The sequence below is a fragment of the Nelumbo nucifera genome, chromosome 1 (genome assembly GCF_055504915.1).
Source record: "Nelumbo nucifera cultivar China Antique chromosome 1, China Antique-T2T, whole genome shotgun sequence".
NCBI classification, from domain to species: Eukaryota; Viridiplantae; Streptophyta; class Magnoliopsida; order Proteales; family Nelumbonaceae; genus Nelumbo; species Nelumbo nucifera.
The window spans coordinates 5,365,189-5,383,652 of record NC_142649.1 but is presented as its reverse complement, the minus strand read 5'-3'; the positions used below and the strand labels follow the sequence as shown (position 1 = coordinate 5,383,652).

The following is an 18,464-nucleotide window of genomic DNA, read 5'->3' as shown; positions in this document are numbered from 1 at the left end:
CATTTTGATTCTGATTCTGATTTCAATTTTAAAGGATTTTGATTTTAATTTCAACTATGAATCAAGTGGATCCTTAAATTGCGATTCAAAGTATTGATACAGATACGCAAAAACTATGTATTGTGTGATTCAAAGGTGATAATCATGGTTAAAATCGATTTCAGTTTTCAAATTTTGAAGAAAACATGGCCTAGGAATAGGGGTGGCAATTTTCCCCGTTCCCGACGGGTACCCAGGCTCCCCGACCCGATGGAGTTGGGGATGGGAGGTACCTTGGCAGGGTCGAGGTCGGGGATGGGCTACCCATGAATCCCAACGGGGATGGGGAATACAATCCCCGCCCCGGGTCACATAATTCGAAGAAATCAAGAAAACTTGAAAACTTGGAAAACCCTTAACCCTCAACTAAACCAGTTACTAGTCTTCATTCTTTTGTCTTCGACAGAGAAGATTCAAGAGAGGCGACTGAACCAATAAACCATAGCTTCGTCTTCGTTGTCGATTCGCCGACCGCCAACCGCCGTAGCTGACTGTTGCCATTGCCCACTTGCCCGTCGGGCATCGAACAGAGGAGAGGCCAAAGAACTAAGGAAGAGACTTCGTCTTCGCCACCTATTCGTAGACCGCTGATCGTCGTTGCCGTCATTGTCGCCGTTGCTATCACCCTTCAGACTCTCTCTCATCAGTCATCATCAACATAAACTTTCCCAAGTCCCAATGGTCCTCTCTCTCTCTCTTAATTTTGGGGATTCGAGTCTTCGACAGAGAATTCATCCCTGTCGGAGTTGGGAATGGAAGGGGGATTCCTTTTCCGTCAGAGATCGGGAACGGGAATGGGTTGATTTGGGGGTCGGGGTTGGGGACGAAGAATGTAATCCCCGCCCCGTTGCCATTCCTACCTAGGAAGGGTATTAATAACTGATAGATGTCTTTCCCCAATTCCTAATAAACAATTTTATTTGATATATCAGTGGTTTAAAAACTGATACACTTCCACCATTGCCTAGAATAGCTGCAAGTTGGCAACCTATGACTAGGCAATACAATAAAGAAGGGCACAATTTGGGAATTATTTAAACAGATATCTAAATTTGGTTCATGGGTTTGATGAACTCAGATTTCAATTTTTTATTTTGTAACCCAAAATCAGTAAAACATTTCACACCACTAGTCCACATAAACTAATGCACTAAACAAATTTCATTTGAAGAAAATCATAGTTGCGCAAGAGCCAAGAAACAATATCAAAAGGCCTTGAATTGAATGAAATGGTAGGAAACACCTCAACATCAATTCCAACACCACTTAATCTCTTCTTGAAGAGGGTTTGTTTAATGCATCACTCAAAAGTTCTACAAGACTAGAAAATTAATACATTTACTATTTCTTTTTTGTTGTTGAAATCAGCTTATTATATGTTTATTTTTGGTATTAGGGTTTTTCTTATGTGGGTTCCACCTAGTGGTGGATCCCCACCCACATGACATAAGCCCTTAGATGCAAAATTTTTCCTGCTTACCCATATGGGGTAGATCAGATTGCCAGCCCAGAAGGCTGATTCCCATTATCAATTTTGCAATCTAATGGCTCTGCCAGACTATGTTTGGAGCTGTGGGTTGTCCCCAGACCATAGACACCAAACCCTTTTCTACCTTTTTGTACCTTTAAGCAACCTACCTGGATCTCATCTCATCTCAGCTCAGAGAGAGAGAGAGAGAAACTGTGGTGGGACCAACATGAGCTAAAAGTGTAAAATGAAAAAGAATAGATTATTAGGATAGGTGTGATAAATTGACTTGGGTTTCACACAAAGATTTAAATACAATGAGCTTGAGTGCAGTTGATAATTAACAAACTATGTTCTGATACTGCCACTCCACCTAACCCATGAATCATGACCTTTCATCCGTTTTTTTTATGTACCAGCATGTGAGTTATGACCTCTCATCCAAATTTTTATAATATTTCTTTCTAATAATAATAATAATAATTTGTCACTCTTGAACTCGATAAAAGGCATAGAAATGTATCAAGTCATCAGGCACGAGACGCGTATATAAATTCTTAACTATTTAAGGTTAAGTTTGAATAAGTTTCAGGGTTTGTGATTTGCACAAAACCCCAAATGTAAAGTCCCGTTTGGAAGGGATTCGGTTTTGATTGAACTGCTTTGATTAGGCTGTTTTGAAGAAGTTAATAAAATCAGTTTTACATATGAAAAGTCAGTTTATTAGCCAAATGAATTCGTATTTGGGCTTTCTGATTTAGTCATTGTGCTCTGGGGCATAAAAGTGCTTCGGCTTGGGACTGTTATCTTTCTAAAATCAACCCTTGCCAAACGCTCAAAACACTTTCTTGTTCAGCAAATGCTTTCTAGAGCAAAGATCAAGGTAGGAAAAAAAAAATAAACTATCCAAACAGAGGGTAAGGTAGCGGATCTCTTTGTAGTTTGTACAGTATTTCCACTCGTGTGTCCTTTCTGACGCTGACAATCCGTCTCAGCATGCTGTCACCCGCTTTATTAATTGGCCCTCACAGAATTGAGAATTTATATTCATTTTACCCCAGCCGGACACGGAGTTGCAATCTAACTCCAAGATTTACTCACCACCTCCTTGGTCCTTACACCTTTCTTCTACAACGTCTCATCACATTCCTGTCGTCCAATTGGAATCTACATACCGACCCTGTCTTCCCATCTGACACATCGCAACGGGCAGAACTTCTCCTCCACGTGGGTCCCACCGCATTGTCAGTACCCATACATACCCCCACGCTCAACAAGCTCAATTGCTCAAACGAACCCAAGTTGTTGGATTAATACGCCAATGTGCGGAGAGACAAACAATGTCCAAATGGTAACGGAATCTGATCAAATGCAATAAGCACATGATAAGTCGCTACAGCAACCTCGATCCAACGGTCCTAATTATAAAAGGAAATTAGTAAAATAAGAAAAAAATATTTTCAGTTTTTCACCGTTCCCGGTCAAATCCTTACCATACATCGCCAACCAATTCCGACTTTCTTTCTATAAATCCCTCCTTCAAGCCTCCAATTCCTCTCTCTCTCTCTCTGCTGTCTCTCTTCTCTCTCTGCTGTCTGTCTCTCTCTCTCTCTCTCTGTTGCGTTTCGATCGATCTGATATCAAGAAAGATGGCCAAGAAGTCCTCCGACGGTCTCATCTTGAGCTTCGGCGAGATGCTTATCGACTTCGTTCCGACAGTCTCTGGCGTGTCCCTGGCTGAAGCCCCGGGATTCTTGAAGGCTCCGGGCGGTGCTCCTGCCAACGTTGCCATCGCGGTCGCCCGCCTCGGAGGCCGATCCGCTTTCGTCGGGAAACTCGGCGACGATGAGTTCGGTAACATGTTGGCCGGTATCTTGAAGGAAAACGGCGTCAATGGCGACGGGATCTTGTTCGATAAGGGTGCTCGCACCGCATTAGCGTTCGTCACGCTCCGATCCGATGGAGAACGTGAGTTCATGTTCTACCGGAACCCCAGTGCCGACATGCTCTTGAAGGAACAGGAGCTGAATCTTGAGCTCATCAGATCGGTCCGTTCTCCCTATGTAGACTGGATTTTGAATATTATTTTTTGAGTCATATTTCTAAGAGATCGATCTCATATGAAGACTTAATTGAGACCGTTGGATTGGGATCTATTGTTTGATGAATGTGATGCATTGCAGGCAAAGGTGTTCCATTACGGATCCATAAGCTTAATCACGGAGCCGTGCAGATCTGCTCACATAAGAGCGATGAAGGAGGCGAAGAAAGCGGGCGCATTGCTATCGTACGATCCGAATCTTCGACTGCCACTATGGCCGTCTGCAAAGGAAGCACGGGAGCAGATCATGAGCATCTGGGATCAGGCCGAGCTGATCAAGGTCAGCGATGTTGAGCTGGAGTTCCTGACGGAGAGTAATAAGGTGGACGATGAAAGCGCAATGTCCCTGTGGCATCCCAACTTGAAGCTTCTGCTAGTGACTCTTGGTGAGAAGGGTTGCAGATATTACGCTAAGGTAAACAAAAATCTCTTGATTTTGTAGTTAATACCAGTTTTCAATTTGGTCAGTAGTTGCTAATGGGTCTGAATCTACGGATCAACCCAAGGCCGGAGTCCTTGGACATTTGGTTTAGATTTTTTCTTGCTCAGCTTTTCGCAATCCGTAACGGGTGGGACCAACCAATTACTTGGTTGGTTGTGGGTGGTGAGATTAAATAGATGGTGGGTCCCCTGCTGGTATCATTCAAAGGGAAAGGGGAAACAGGATATCAAATGGGGTGGATAATGGATTCGTAGTGCAGTGGGGTTTCAGACTTTTGTCTGCTTTGTTCAGGACGAAAGCTGATTGGTAGCCTACTATTTGTAAAATAAACATAGTTACTGGTCATATGTTTGCACTTATATTTTGGAACCTTGTTTGGACTTAAGCTATTTGTCAGTTCTAATAAAAAAGATTCAAAAAGAAAGTTGGGTAGCCAAAAATGTTTTAGGTTGTACCAACTAATGCCAACCAGTGGCAGCTACCATGTGAAATCTCTTGGCTTGGAACTAGGAATCATCAACCACTTGTCTTGTATTGACAAAAGATATAGCTGATCTGAATCCATGGACTCCTCTATTAGCACAGTCGAGGATTTTATTTATTTAGGAAGAGTGACGGTTCAGCCCAGTGTCAGAATTTTTCACGGACGGGCATTGATGTTATAAAATGTGTTTTTTTTTAATGTTTATAACTTTGTAGTGAAATTCAGAGATTTGTATTGGGCCTGTCCGTACTGGAATTAGTATTCGGTTGCCCAATCTAATTATTGAGCTTATAAAAAAAATCTAATTTTGAGCTTAACGAAAAAAACCTAATTCTTGAACTCTCTATCCTAATTTCCGAGGGATCGAGAGATGTTGTATTTGCCAGGGGATTTGACACAATTGACTCTACTACTGATTTGATACCATTTGATGTGTTTCACCATCAATATCAGTAATGGTAATATATGGACTTTTCTCCACCGTCCATATGCATTTTCATGAAAATACAATTGGTATCATATTTTTGCCCCAGTTTACTTCCGTGGAAGAATTGAGATGGTGGGGTTGGCATTTTCTTACCTCAAATTAATTCAATCTTCTTGCTGATATCTATCTCCATTTTCCAACTAGTCTTATTTTCAGAGGCCCAAGTAGGGATAGAGAAAGGAAATCTAATATTCCTAGGTTAAACCGTACTTGCTTTGGGGTCATGAAAGAAATGTGAGAATCTGTTCAACACAGGCTAACATATTTGATTGGATTTTGCCAGCACTTCCGGGGATCAGTCGAGGCATTCAAAGTAAAGGCAGTGGACACAACTGGTGCAGGAGACGCCTTTGTCGGCGCCCTCTTACGCAAAATTGTTAACGATCTATCGATTCTTGAGGTAAGTGAAATTAAATGTTGTTTTTATTACAAGAGTAACATTATAAGAAGGATGGATCTTTCATTTTTGACCGATTAGCATGGTATTAGGGGCGGGGGGGCATTAGTGCATGGGGATACATTTTAGCAATCGGTTAGGGTCCCCTCTCTCATAATATGAGGGAACACTTAAGGGGCGTTCTACAAGGTAAATTTTTGTTTGTTTTTGATTGTTTTTCACTTTTCTTATTGCTCGTTTAAAAAATAAGTCAAAACCGTTTGAAGTTCCAAAACTGATTATTTCCGAAAGCAAAAATACAAAAATAATATGAAATTTATTGTTGGTTGTGCATGTGTTTTTTGTTTTGAAACCAAAAACATGTTTGGTTTTGAATTTCTTGTTTCAAAAAGTTGTTTTAATCTGATTATTTGATATCATGTTCCAAAAATCATATAATTTAGACACTAGAAAATCTGTTTTGTTTTAAAAACCATTGTTTTGATTACGAGGAAAGTATGTATTGTATATTGAAACAAAACCAAAAAAACAGAGTTGAAGAACATCTTTTTATATTTTGCTGATAAAAACAAAAACGTTCATGTTCTCCTACCCATTTGTGGCGATTCAATTCGATAACCAAGAAAGTCTCCCTCCCCTCTCCTTTACTAGCGATTGATTTTGTAGAATTGGTAGGTCAAAAAATTGTCTCCATTCGTCTACCCTGTACATCAGGTGATATTTTTTTCTTCTTAAACAAAGTGTTGTTTCTATAAATGCAGGACGAAAAAAGGTTAAGGGAAGTACTGAGATATGCAAATGCATGTGGAGCAATTACTACTACCAAGAAAGGCGCAATTCCTGCCCTTCCCACTGATCCCGAAGTCCTCAAGTTTATTAAAGGATAGAACAACTTTTCATTCTCAACAATTTTAAAGTCTCACCGTCTGAGAGATTTTGTTAGGAATTGTTGGACTTTCGTATCTCTCCCCAAGTCCCAACTCTAATTTTGTTCCGTCAAATAATGATGATTAAAGGACATTTGCATCAGTCTTTTGCTTAATGTTATATATTATTTGGTTTTGGAAACGATCCATCCTTGAGTTTAGAAAAAAGAATAATGATCGACAAGTATCTTCAGTGATTTACTTTTGCATTTTTAGAAAAAAACGAACAATGGTGGTTACAACTATGCCAGCTATTTTTGACATGAAACTTGTTTGGCTGGTATTTTATGTTGATTAGCCATTGAAGAAGTGTTTTTGAGCAGTATTGTGTCTGGCATTAGCATTGCTGCCTAAAACCTTTAAATGACTGTTTATGTTCTCTATGGGGATGTTTGGAACCGTGGCCGTTTTTCAAAAAAATTGTGACATGTTGGATCCACATGGGTATTTCAACAAATGCCCATGTATCTTATTATTTGGTGCAGCTGATTATTAAAAAATTGGGTAAAATCGGGATCACACCGATGCATGAAACGGTAAATTTGGCGTTTTATGCATCAGTGAAGTGTTTTACTCAATGGTTGACCGATGTGTATCCTATGAGGTGCTACTGTCAGTACATACATGAAAAACAGTGTTTAACAAAAAGCATAGTATTGCTCACTGCCTATGTGATAGAAGCGTCTTTTTGTGAAAAGCAGGTCTTGGAAGCATGGGTGTATTTTCTTGAAATTTAATCCCAAAAGTGCTCACCCTTCCAAACAGCATGTATGTGATACCATATCCTACTATACTAATTCCCTTCTGATGGTCAAAACGATTGTTGTTGATTGGCTAGTTATTATACATGGATTAACATCTAGATGTAAATCTAATGTTTTAGGAAGCATAAAACCAAAAGGGTTTTGGAGGAAGGGTTTGGGTATGTGATGGTGTCAAGGTTCAAAGTATTGACATGTATTGACCCGTATTGGTTGATACATATCATGTTGATGGCTTCCTGATACGTCATTCCAGCGGTTGTATCGGGTTAGACCAAGATTTAGAGGATAGTCAGGAGTTAAACCAATTTTTTGAAAAAAAGAAATAAATAAAACATAAAAATCACCAATACAGGCCATACGCCCTACCCACATATCGAAACTGATTTTGAAAAAAATAAATAAATAAAACATAAAAATCACCAACACAGGCCATACACCCTACCCACATATCTGCCCGTATCAATACTTTTGAACCTTGAATGGTATATGTCCATCTTTTGTAATATGTTATGCGTTGAAATATCCATATAACCATAGAGGATGCCAAGTAGGCATAGATCAATATTTCTTCAAATGATCAAATAGGCAGCCAAATCATTTGTTTAAGTAGGTTGCACGCACATACACATAACACATTACATGCTGTGTTCACATCAACACCACCCACATTGAATAAAGAAATAAGAAAGGCACAACACAACAATGCTTCCTAATATACAAATGGCATGAGCACACCACTATTTTTTCGTTACCATGACCTCCACATATAATTCCTGCAAAATAGTAATCAACATTCCACTCAATAACATAATTTATTTCAAACCAGTCCAAACACTTATTTCAAATCCACTAAGAAAACGCATTTAATAGTTGTTAAAGTAATGCAGATATTTATTCCAAATCCATAAATAAGACAAACATTTGTATAAAACAAATTCAACATGAGAATATGCTATATGGAGATCATGGGCAAGTAGTGTAATAAGACTTCAAGGGCACAAATTTAAGTCAAGAAGGATAAAATCTGCTTGCAACACTAATTAGTGGGAGAGGATTACATCCATTTTTTTTCATGAAAACGTTAGAGAGAAAAAGCTTCAAGCAAATAACTCCCTATATAATAGTTTTAAATATATAAAATTCAAATAACAAAAAATGTGTAAACATTTTATAGATTATTTAAATATTTAAAAAAACTAGATTTTAAATAGTTAAAATAACGAAATTATATAATAAATAAAAAAAATTCTTCAAAGTTCAAAAAATAATTATAATATAATATTGAAAATAATAATAATTTAATATATTACAAAATTAATAATGAAATTATGTAATAATAGTATGAATTATGACTTCATGGATAATTAAATTCAATAAATAATTAGTATTTTAAAATTTAAATATTTTACATATTATTTAAATATTTAAATAACAAAATATTTAATATAACTAGATTTTAAATAGTTAAAATAAAGAAATCATGTAATAAATTATAAAAATTCCAAAAAGTAGAAAAATAATTATAACATGATATTGAAACTAATATTAATTTAATATTTTTATATAATATTGTAAATAACTAGTTTAACTTATGTTAAGTAATAATTCAAGAAAATAACTTTCAAAAATTAATATTTAATAATAATAATTTTAAACTTTTAATTTGTATTTATTATATAATTATATATACTAAAATTAATTTTTATTGTATTTTAGTAATTACCAACGGGGACCCATGCAATGCATGGGATTTATTAAGCGAAAGATAAATAATAGAAAGGGTCATTTACTAAAATACCCTTATAGTTTCATATAGCAACCCTCTCCTTTGAGAGAAGTTATTTATCTAATTTCTCAAATTATTGCATTTTTCCTATTTTTATTTTGTTTTAAAATATAAAAAAAGTAATCATTGTCTATTTTTATTACCTCAATAAAGTTATACACTATTATAGATAGAGACTTTTACAAAAGATATTTAAGAGAGAGAGGGGGGAAGGGAGAGAAAGAGACTTTTGGATTTTCCAAGGCCTCTTATTTTAATGCATGTTATTATTACATTTAAAAGAGAGAGAGAGATTGTGTGTGTGAGAGAGAGAGAGAGAGAGAAAGAGAATAGTAATAATATAAATAGGTTGAGGTTAAACAATTAAAAAATTATTAATTTAAAAATCCAATAAACTTTCACTAAAAATAAATATTAGAAAAACTTAGTAAATATTAAAAATGTGTTTCAATTCCATTTAAAAATCCCCTCTGTCAAAGTTCAATATGTTTTCAATTCTCCACCCAAACTCGTCATGTTGGCTCATGATGGTCAGCATAAGGAAACCGTTAGGTAGGTTTGTCATGTCTTCTAGCTGGTTTACTTCATTAAATGTTGACACAAAATGGGCCATCTTGAAAATTGGCTTATGGCATTTAGTGGAAGGCCTCCTCTGTTTGGGCCCTGCCCTGTTCATTAACCTTCAGGAGGGCTTTCTTGACAATCCAAACACAAGCAGCATAGCCCTTTGTTTAAAAAAATCAATCATGGAATTGATGATGAAGCCAACTTTGTTTTTTCCTACTCATCCATGGTAAAGCAAACTACAATCTAGTTGTTTTATCTATTGTAATTTTCCATACAATGTAGTCTACTAAAATTGATGATGCAAATATATTTGATCGTCCAAACGTTAACCTTGTTGCTATTTTCTTGCCTTTTAATCCCCTTTTTATATGTGGCTTTAGACCTTTAGTTCAGGAGTTCAGGTGGTTCCACTAGTTTTCATATTTCACTCATTTTTTTATATGTTTTAAAGCTAGAGTTTATTTCATTTTACTTATATTGCCTTGGTTTATCTTATTTGCAGAGTTGACAACTGGAAACGTGAACATTTGCTGCACTTCCTAAGAGAGAAGGTCAAACCTAGTTCATCTGCAATTTGAGACCAGATCAAATTAAGCCTTGTTTATCTGCAATTTTAATCCTCTTCGTTCTGCTTGATCTTATTATTAATAATTTTTTGGGGGGTTTCATTTTAAATGGAAAATCACCTCAGCTCTTGATTAAGATATATTGATCAAAACTCAAAAGCAGTGGGCTTCCATATTAGAAAGGCGAGAGGATTATAAATTCGTGCCTACAGTTAGAAGTTAATGTTGCCAGTTCCTTAATTGACTACTAGGAGTAGACATGATCTTGAAGACTCACCTAAATTTGATATCATTGCTCGTTTGTAAGCAATACTAGATTGGAAAATTGTGGAACCTTTTAACTAGGGCTGTTCACATATAAATCCAAACCGATCAAACTGATCAACCCGGCCCGACCCAATCTGAGTTGGTTGTTTTTTTTTTTTTCATTACGGTCGGTTTTGGGTTGCAAAGATAATTAAACCGATAATTTGGCTTGATTTTGGTTTTTATGTGTGAAAACCGAATTGAAACGAACCGAGTTATTTGAAAAAATATCTGTTAAATATAGATAGTTTTAAATAATAAATATATATCTGAATATATATATATATATATATATATATATATATATATATTCTGAAATATATCAGATATATATTTCCAGAAATTAGAAAGTATGTTCCAATATATTTGTATATATGTTTTGATTTTAAATATATATTTCCAAAAAATATATTCTGAAAGATTACATATAATATTAGCACTTTGACTTTATGTTCATTGTGCAAGCTTGGAGTTGGTTGAAACCAAGGTTCAAAGTATCGGAAACGCTATGCATATTGGAAAGGCAAATAAGAGAGACATATCGGGATACGCATGGATACGAACGAAAAATTAAGATACGCATGGAAACACATGTAAATGCTATAAATACTTTAATAAATCATAAATAAACATCAGTATCACTAAATATAAGACACAAATGGGATATTTATACATAGAAATAATATGTTTGTGGGTTTTATGAAAAAAACATATTATAATCAACATACCAGAACTAAAATATACTATTTAATAAAGTACTCAATTCAGTTCCAATGTATTTGCTTGTTTTATTCTAAAAATTAAATTAAAATAAGATAAGTAAATATGTAATAGCAAAATTGAATGGATTTATGGACATAATAAGATCAAGTAATTATTTTGCATGTTTCATTCTATTTTTCTAAAAACTACATAATTATTTATTTTTATTCAAATAGTTATTTTGGATGTTTCATTAATTTATTCTAAAAACTAAATTAAAATTAAAAAAAGTAAATATGTAACAGAAAAATTGAATAGATTTATGGACATAATAGATCAAGTAGTTATTTTGCATGTTTCATTCTAATTTTCTAAAATCTGGACAATTATTTATTTTTATTCAAATAATTATTTTGGATGTTTTATTCTAGATATTAAATTATAACTAAGAAAAGTAAATATGTAACAGAAAAATTGAATGGATTTACAAACATAGTATACCAAGTAATTATTTTGCATGTTTCATTCTAATTTTCTAAAAACTGAATAGTTATTTATTTTTATTCAAATAATTGTCTTGCTTGTTTTATTCTAAAAATTAAATTAAAATTAAGAAAAATAAATATGTAACAGAAAAATCGAATGGATTTATGGGCATACTAAATCAAATAATTATTTTGCATGTTTCATTCTAATTTTCTAGAAACTAAATGATTATTTATTTTTATTTAAATAATTATTTTTCATTTTTTATTCTAAAATTTAAATTAAAATTAAGAAAAGTAAAATGTAACAGAAAATTTGAATGAATTTGATCTATGGATGGTAAATCATCCATAGATCTACAACATACTCAGCCGATAGGGTTAAATTACATAAAATTAAAGAAATTATAAATATTTTTTATTCCAAAAATTAAAAAAATATATAAAAAATTGTTTATAAAAAAATTCAATTGATTTATGGACATGGTAGATCATCCATAGATATACAGCATACTCAGCCTATAGGGTTTGATCATATAAAATTAAAGAATATATATATATATATATATATATATATATATATTATTCCGAAAATAAGAAAATCAATTATTTAGAAAAAAAAATCAATTGATCTATAGATATGTAGATCAAGATCATCCAGAGATCTCAACATACTCAACCTATAAGGTTAGTATGTTGTAGATCTATCACATAAAATTAAAGAAATTATATATATTTTATTTATTTTGAAAATAAAAAAATAAAAAAAAACAATTATTTAGAAAAAATTCAATTGATCTATGGACATGGTAGATCATCCATAGGTATACAATGTAATCAATTTCTATAGGCAAATCCAAAGAGAAACCTAAAAATTTCATTTTTTTTTTCAGATTTTTTGTTATTGTAGAACTTCTTCAAATATTCACAAAAAGTTTCATATAGCAGAAAAGTCAGTGGGATTTTTTGCACACGAGTAGCCGGTCAACATACACAAAGATGTTTTCAAGTATCCAAACTAAAAAAAAACAAAAACAAAAACAAAAACATTGGCTGAAAATGTAAAAATTTTGAAAAAACGTCATATTTTCTCAACAACCTTAAAAAACTTGGTGAATATTTCAATTTTGTAGGTGTTTTGATGGGTTTTTCCTAAATTTGAGTCTCTAGGAATGTAAAGCAAGTTTCTAAAGGGTTTAGGGAAGAAAGAGGGCTTCTGAAATGGGTTTAGAACCCCACTTTCGAAGGTTGTTTTGTTTGTAACAGTGAATTCATCACATATTGACCGAGACATACCGAAATGGGCCGATACCAGCCCAATACGAAGTCGATACTATTTTGGCACGACGAAAAGAGACAGTACGTTTGATTTAGGACTGTCTCTCATGTTGGTAAGTCAAAAAACCAATATGCATCAGCTGATACGAGCTAAGACGTGATGAAATTTTAAACCTTGGTTGAAACACAAACCGATCATATCGGTTTTACTTAATAGAGGGTTAGTTTCGATTTGATCTATAGGCAACCCAAATAAATCAAAAACACTAATAAATCGACTCAACCCGATCCGTGAACAGCCTCCCTTTCACCAACTTACGATAAATGATCTTTCGTGGGTCAACGAAAAATCAAATATGGCTGGTTCATATCTCCAGCATTCTTTATGTTGATATACATGGCTAGCTCATAATTTTGTTGATATACAAAATTACAAAAAAATTTACAGTAAGACAAAAAAGATCCACAATTTTCTCTACTAAAATTTATTTCTTCTGTTAAATCCACAAAGTTAATTCAAATTAAATTTGAATAACAGCATGATATTATTTCAAACAAAAGGTAGTATTAAGCAATTAAGAATTTGAGAAAAAAAAAAAACCTTAGGGAGATGGAGAAACATTCTTTTGTCTCTTGTCTTTGCTACACTGCAATACTCAATTTGTTAGCGGACAAATTGGATTGTTCATATAACTTGAAACAGCATCAGGGACAAACTGGAGGGATCAATACTCTATTTATATTATATAAGACAGAAAATAATTATTATTTTGCTTTAGGAAAGCTCATATACAAATAGGGATAACAAAAATTAAAAGTCACGATTATCGTCGTCCAAAACTACATTACAAACAATAAAATCGATCATGAGGGTTAATTACTTTATTACCTTGCTACTTTTCTGAGTTAATCTCGGTGAAATATTTTTGGAAATTGGACTTGATGGTTTCATCATCCCATTCTAGCGCCTCCCACCATTCCTTGCTTCCTTCAATCCTCATCAAAGTGTCGTTCTTAGCAGTGTTGGAGTCAAATGGGAGCTTCTTCAGCTTTGGACATTCTTTTAAGCGAATTTCCTTTAGGCACGGAAGAGGCAAGGCACCGGGGTAGATGTCTTCTAATGCCGGTAGATGGTAAAGCCATATAGACTTAAGATTTGAGAATGGTATCAACATTTCTTCTACATTTATTATCCTTTTTAGTCTTGGCAGATTCAGTAGCCGAAGCTCTTCCAGCTTGTGAGTATGACGAAGCCAGGTTAGTTCCTCCAACACCATACAATTATTAATATAAATATATTGTATGTTCTGTAAGCACATGTGCGGCAACTCTATTATCTCTAACTTGGGAAGATGAACGATATGGAGTAATAATCTCTCTGGCCTCAAGGCTGACCACTTCTTTGTCTCCATTCTCCAACTAATATCTCTCAACTTTTCGCATTTGTAAAACTCGAGTTTTTCTAGAAACATATCTTCAAGAGTAGTAGTAGTTATGCGGAAAGAGTTGGCCTTGTAATTCTCAAGACATAGACCTGTTGTGTACTTCTGTAACTTGTAGGAATTTGACCAACTTTGGAGACATGTGTCACTGCTAATTGTGACTCCGAAATCAGTTAAGTGCTTTAAGGCTTCAAATAGTTCCATCAATCTTGATCTACCGTCCATTTCCCAATCCCGAAAATTAGAATGAAATAGGTTCAAATACTCTAGATCCAACAGCTTTTGGATCCCCTCAACTGAAACCACATGAAGATCTCTTGTTTCATACAAATTCAAGTACCTCAATTTCCTCAACTTTCCCAACTCGTATGGCAATTCCTTTATATTCGTACGAGAGAGATTGAGGTATTCCAATTCAGCCAATTCAACAATCTCAGTTGGGAACTTTACTTTTCCAAATGAAAAACCAGATAAACCCAAAACTCTAAGAGACTTGGTAGATCGGAACAAGCTAGTAGGGAATTCCTTCCCTAAACCATAGGTTGCTAAGAAGGTTGCAATTGGAATAAGGTTGGGATAGTCTTCATCAGGAGGGACGACCACCTCATCTTTAATTTGCTGCTGCTCTGCATCACTCTCACTATTATTATAAGGACGACGTGGAGGTAGCATAAATATCCTGTTGGCGCCCTGCCTTTTGAAGATAAGCTTATCCATCAACTCTTCATACCTTACCACCAAATGCTGCTTCTTATCATTCCTTCCAAAGTCATTCACAATCCATAATGCCATGTCCCGGATCACATCATGCATCTTTACATACTTTTTCCTATAAAAATAATCAATCCAACCGGGCTCCAACAAGCAGGCTCGTTTCAGAGTTTCAATGATATCATATCCTTCATTCATTGCTTCCCTCATTTCCTCATTTCCTTTTATGAATCCTTCCCCAATCCAATATTCTATTAGTCCTTCGATTTCAATATCATAATCTTCGGGAAAGAGGGAACAATATAAGAAACAAGATTTAACTTTATCATCTGCCAAGGCATCATAGCTATACTTCAAGATAGAAAACACTTTCTCTTCCATACCTGAAAACTTTGCTGGAGATTTCTGCAACACTGTGATAGCGTGTTCCCACTCATGACGAGTCCTCTTGCTTGCCATGGCGCGGCCGATGGTGATGAGAGCCAACGGCAACCCACCACACTCCTTCACAACATCCCTGGCTAGCTGACGTATGTCTGGATCACAATTCAGGGTGTCCTCTCCTACCTTCTCTTCAAATAGGTTCCATGCTTCATCATCCTGCAAGCATTCAACTTTGAAAATTTTTTTAGCTTCCATTTCTCCGCACACCTTTTCAGATCTAGTTGTGAATATCACCTTTGACTTGTTGTTTGATTCAGTGACGGTACTGGGGTGAGGAATTCCAATTTCCTCTAGATCAACTCGTTCCCATACGTCATCCAAGAGGAGCAAAAACTTTTTATTTTTTTGACGACTCAACAACCTGAAAATGTCGGTGGCCTCTGCAACCTGGTCTGTATCGTCTTTTCGTGTAATTCCCAACTGATCACCGATTTTCTTTCGAATCTGTGTCGTGCTTAATTCCCTGGACACAACTATCCAAATCACAGCATCAAAATCACTGTTGTCTGCTGTTTTGAGGAGAAAGTGGTTGTTGATTTTTTTGAGAAGGGTCGTCTTCCCAACTCCCCCTGTACCGTATAGTCCAATGATTCCAGCAGCTTCATCTTCTCTGATGCATTTACACATCTTATCGAACATCAAATCTATACCTTTAATTGTTGCTGGTAAAGGCAGTTCTTCTCCTGAAAGTGCAATCTGCCTATAATAAGCCACCTCACTGAGAAAGAAACTGCTGCCCTCCTTGATTAAATTATCGACTTCGGTTAGCAATTGAGCCACTCTCCTACCAAGCTTGTAGCTAGCGAAGTAGTTCTTGGGGAAGTAACGTCCAAGGCAATGACAATCATTGGCAATCCGCTGAGAACATTGATGTAGGACATCCTCTGCTTCTCCTTGCTTTTGTTCTACACGTCGCAGCCATCCATCCACTTGTTCTGTTCGTGTCATTCTTCTGATGACCTCTGCCGCCTCCACTTTATTCTTCACGTCGTTTACTAAATTCTTCAATCTACCCAACATGTCATTCAATGATGTATGATTTTCTTCTAATTTACAGACAAAGGCTGAACGCCTAGGCCCTTCAATGCAAGCCCAACATTGCAAAACAAGGGAGATCGAGTCAGCAGCCATGACGCACTTTGGAGATTCTAAGACTAGAGAGAGGAAATTAAGATTAAGATGTGAGATTGACAACGAGAGAGAGGGAGAGAGAGGAAAGCTGTTCTAATGGAAACCTGTGAGACAAAGATTAAACGCATACAAAGTTCTCTCATACCTCTCCTCCCTCTGGTTAGTGTATAGATTGAGATTTGAGCTATGCAATAAGTTTGGTTAGAGTAGAAATTCTTCTCTTCAATTTTAACTTTATAAGTAGACGACTCCCATACCCCTCCTCCCTCTGGTTCTGGTTACTGGTTAGTGTAGAGATCGAGATTTGAGCTATGCAATGAGTTCGGTTAGCGTGTCTCCTACTATTGGAATTTGGTACTAAGAATCTCATAATTATCATCTTTAATTATTCGTGATTCTCCTTTCTCTCTCTTCTTTTGTCCTTTACTGTATTCCACCACCACCACTCAGCTTTGATATCAGCACTATCACTCTTTTTTTTTTCTTTTCTTCTCTTTTCTCTCTCTCTTCTTTTGTCCTTTTCTGTCTTCCATCACCACAACTCAGCTTTGATATCAGCGCTACCAATTAGAGGTAAGCATTATTCGGTTAAAAACGAATTATCGAATTAAAAATTTTGGTTTCGGCTTTTTCGATTCAGTTTTTCGGTTGTTAGGGAATTTAGTTCAATTAATTCGGTTTTTGGGTATTTCAGTTTTCAGGTTTAGAAATTCAGTTAATCGAAAAAACTAAATTAATTAAAATTTATTATATAATATAAATATATAATATGTCATATATTTATACATTACTATATTATATATAATGTATTATAACAAAATTAAGTTTCATAATATATATTATAGGTTATAAATATAACATTATGTATATTTTAATTAAATTTGGTTTTAACTAAAATAGCCAAAAACCAAACCGAATACTTTTTTAATTTCGATTTATTCGGTTCAGTTTTTAACCAAATAAATCGAATGCTCACCCCTACTATCAATCTTTTTTTCTTTTTTTTTTTTTTCTCTTTTCTTCTTCTTTTCTTCTCTATTCTCTTTAGACTCCGTTTGGGAAGAATATAAATACAAATACATAGAATGTAGAACAAAGTTTAAAAATCGTTTATAAAATACATTACATGGACAATCGGTTTGCATGTGCGGTTGGATTAATAGCAATTTTTCCTATTATGTGTGATGTAAATTTTTTTTTTTTTTTTTGGAAAATAAAAGGGAAACTCAAATTGAGTGTTCAAGAATTTGTACTCAAAGGAAAGGGGGGAATTCCACCAAACCTAGAACTCAATGGATGCCATTAAGGATTTTAAAAACTCTCTTTTTTCTTTACGCTTCAACCAGGGGCAAAAGCCATTAAAGATTGCAATTTCAGAGAAGTTTTATAAATAAAAATTGACTTTTTCTCTAATCTTCAATCAAGAGTGGGAGTCATATGCAAATAGAATTATGTTTTTGTCCTCAATCTTATCTTTAGCTAAAGTTACAAGTCTCATGTTGTTTGAAGCTAATTTTTTAGCTTTAGTCAAGGACAAGTTACAGGCATTCTTCTGTTTTAAGGGTTAGAAGAGCCAACTATCTAGTGAAAGGACTGAGTTAGAGAGCTGCTGTATCTCTGGGTTTTTTTGTCAATATTTATGGTGTTTAATAATGGTTTGAGATCTAACTTGAGTTGATATGGTTAAACGATGGCTTGAGATCTTACAGAAATTTCATGTTGTTGACAACACACGATGTAATTTCACCTTGCTGAAATTGGGTCTTCAAGAGAGAAGAAGAAGGAATTCTTCTTGCAATTACACTGATAGGGCAGGAGCAAAACCTTGCATGAGGATCTTGTTGATGGCGTCCCTGTAATGTAAAAAGTGAGAAGAAGAAGAAGAAGAATCATTTTTTCTTATGCCATTCATCAATAGAACTCCCTGTTTTAATTTTA

General features: G+C 34.9%; 2 protein-coding genes across 4 annotated transcripts; one reads left to right on the top strand and one right to left on the bottom strand.

The window, feature by feature from the left end:
* The first annotated feature begins 3,148 nt into the window (after positions 1-3,148).
* Positions 3,149-6,491, top strand: LOC104605215 (putative fructokinase-1). Its single transcript, XM_010269883.3, has 4 exons — positions 3,149-3,555; positions 3,691-4,023; positions 5,305-5,421; positions 6,180-6,491. The coding sequence occupies exons 1-4, from the start codon at positions 3,157-3,159 to the stop codon at positions 6,303-6,305; spliced, it is 975 nt and encodes a 324-aa protein (XP_010268185.1). The 5' UTR covers positions 3,149-3,156; the 3' UTR covers positions 6,306-6,491.
* Positions 6,492-7,464: 973 nt separating this feature from the next.
* On the bottom strand, positions 7,465-17,225 carry LOC104605316 (putative disease resistance protein At1g61300). Of its 3 annotated transcripts, none has more exons than XM_088896624.1 (3): positions 15,335-17,225; positions 13,688-15,232; positions 7,465-7,881 (listed from the first exon to the last, which is right to left on the bottom strand). In XM_088896624.1, exons 1-2 carry the CDS (start codon positions 16,524-16,526, stop codon positions 13,692-13,694), a joined length of 2,733 nt encoding a protein of 910 aa, XP_088752750.1. In that variant the 5' UTR covers positions 16,527-17,225; the 3' UTR covers positions 7,465-7,881; positions 13,688-13,691. The 3 variants fall into 3 exon arrangements, with proteins under 3 accessions (XP_088752750.1, XP_088752749.1, XP_088752748.1); XM_088896623.1 differs by having other exon boundaries at positions 7,466-7,881; positions 13,688-15,551; positions 15,630-17,225; XM_088896622.1 differs by having other exon boundaries at positions 7,470-7,881; positions 13,688-17,221.
* Between the last annotated feature and the right edge of the window lie 1,239 nt (positions 17,226-18,464).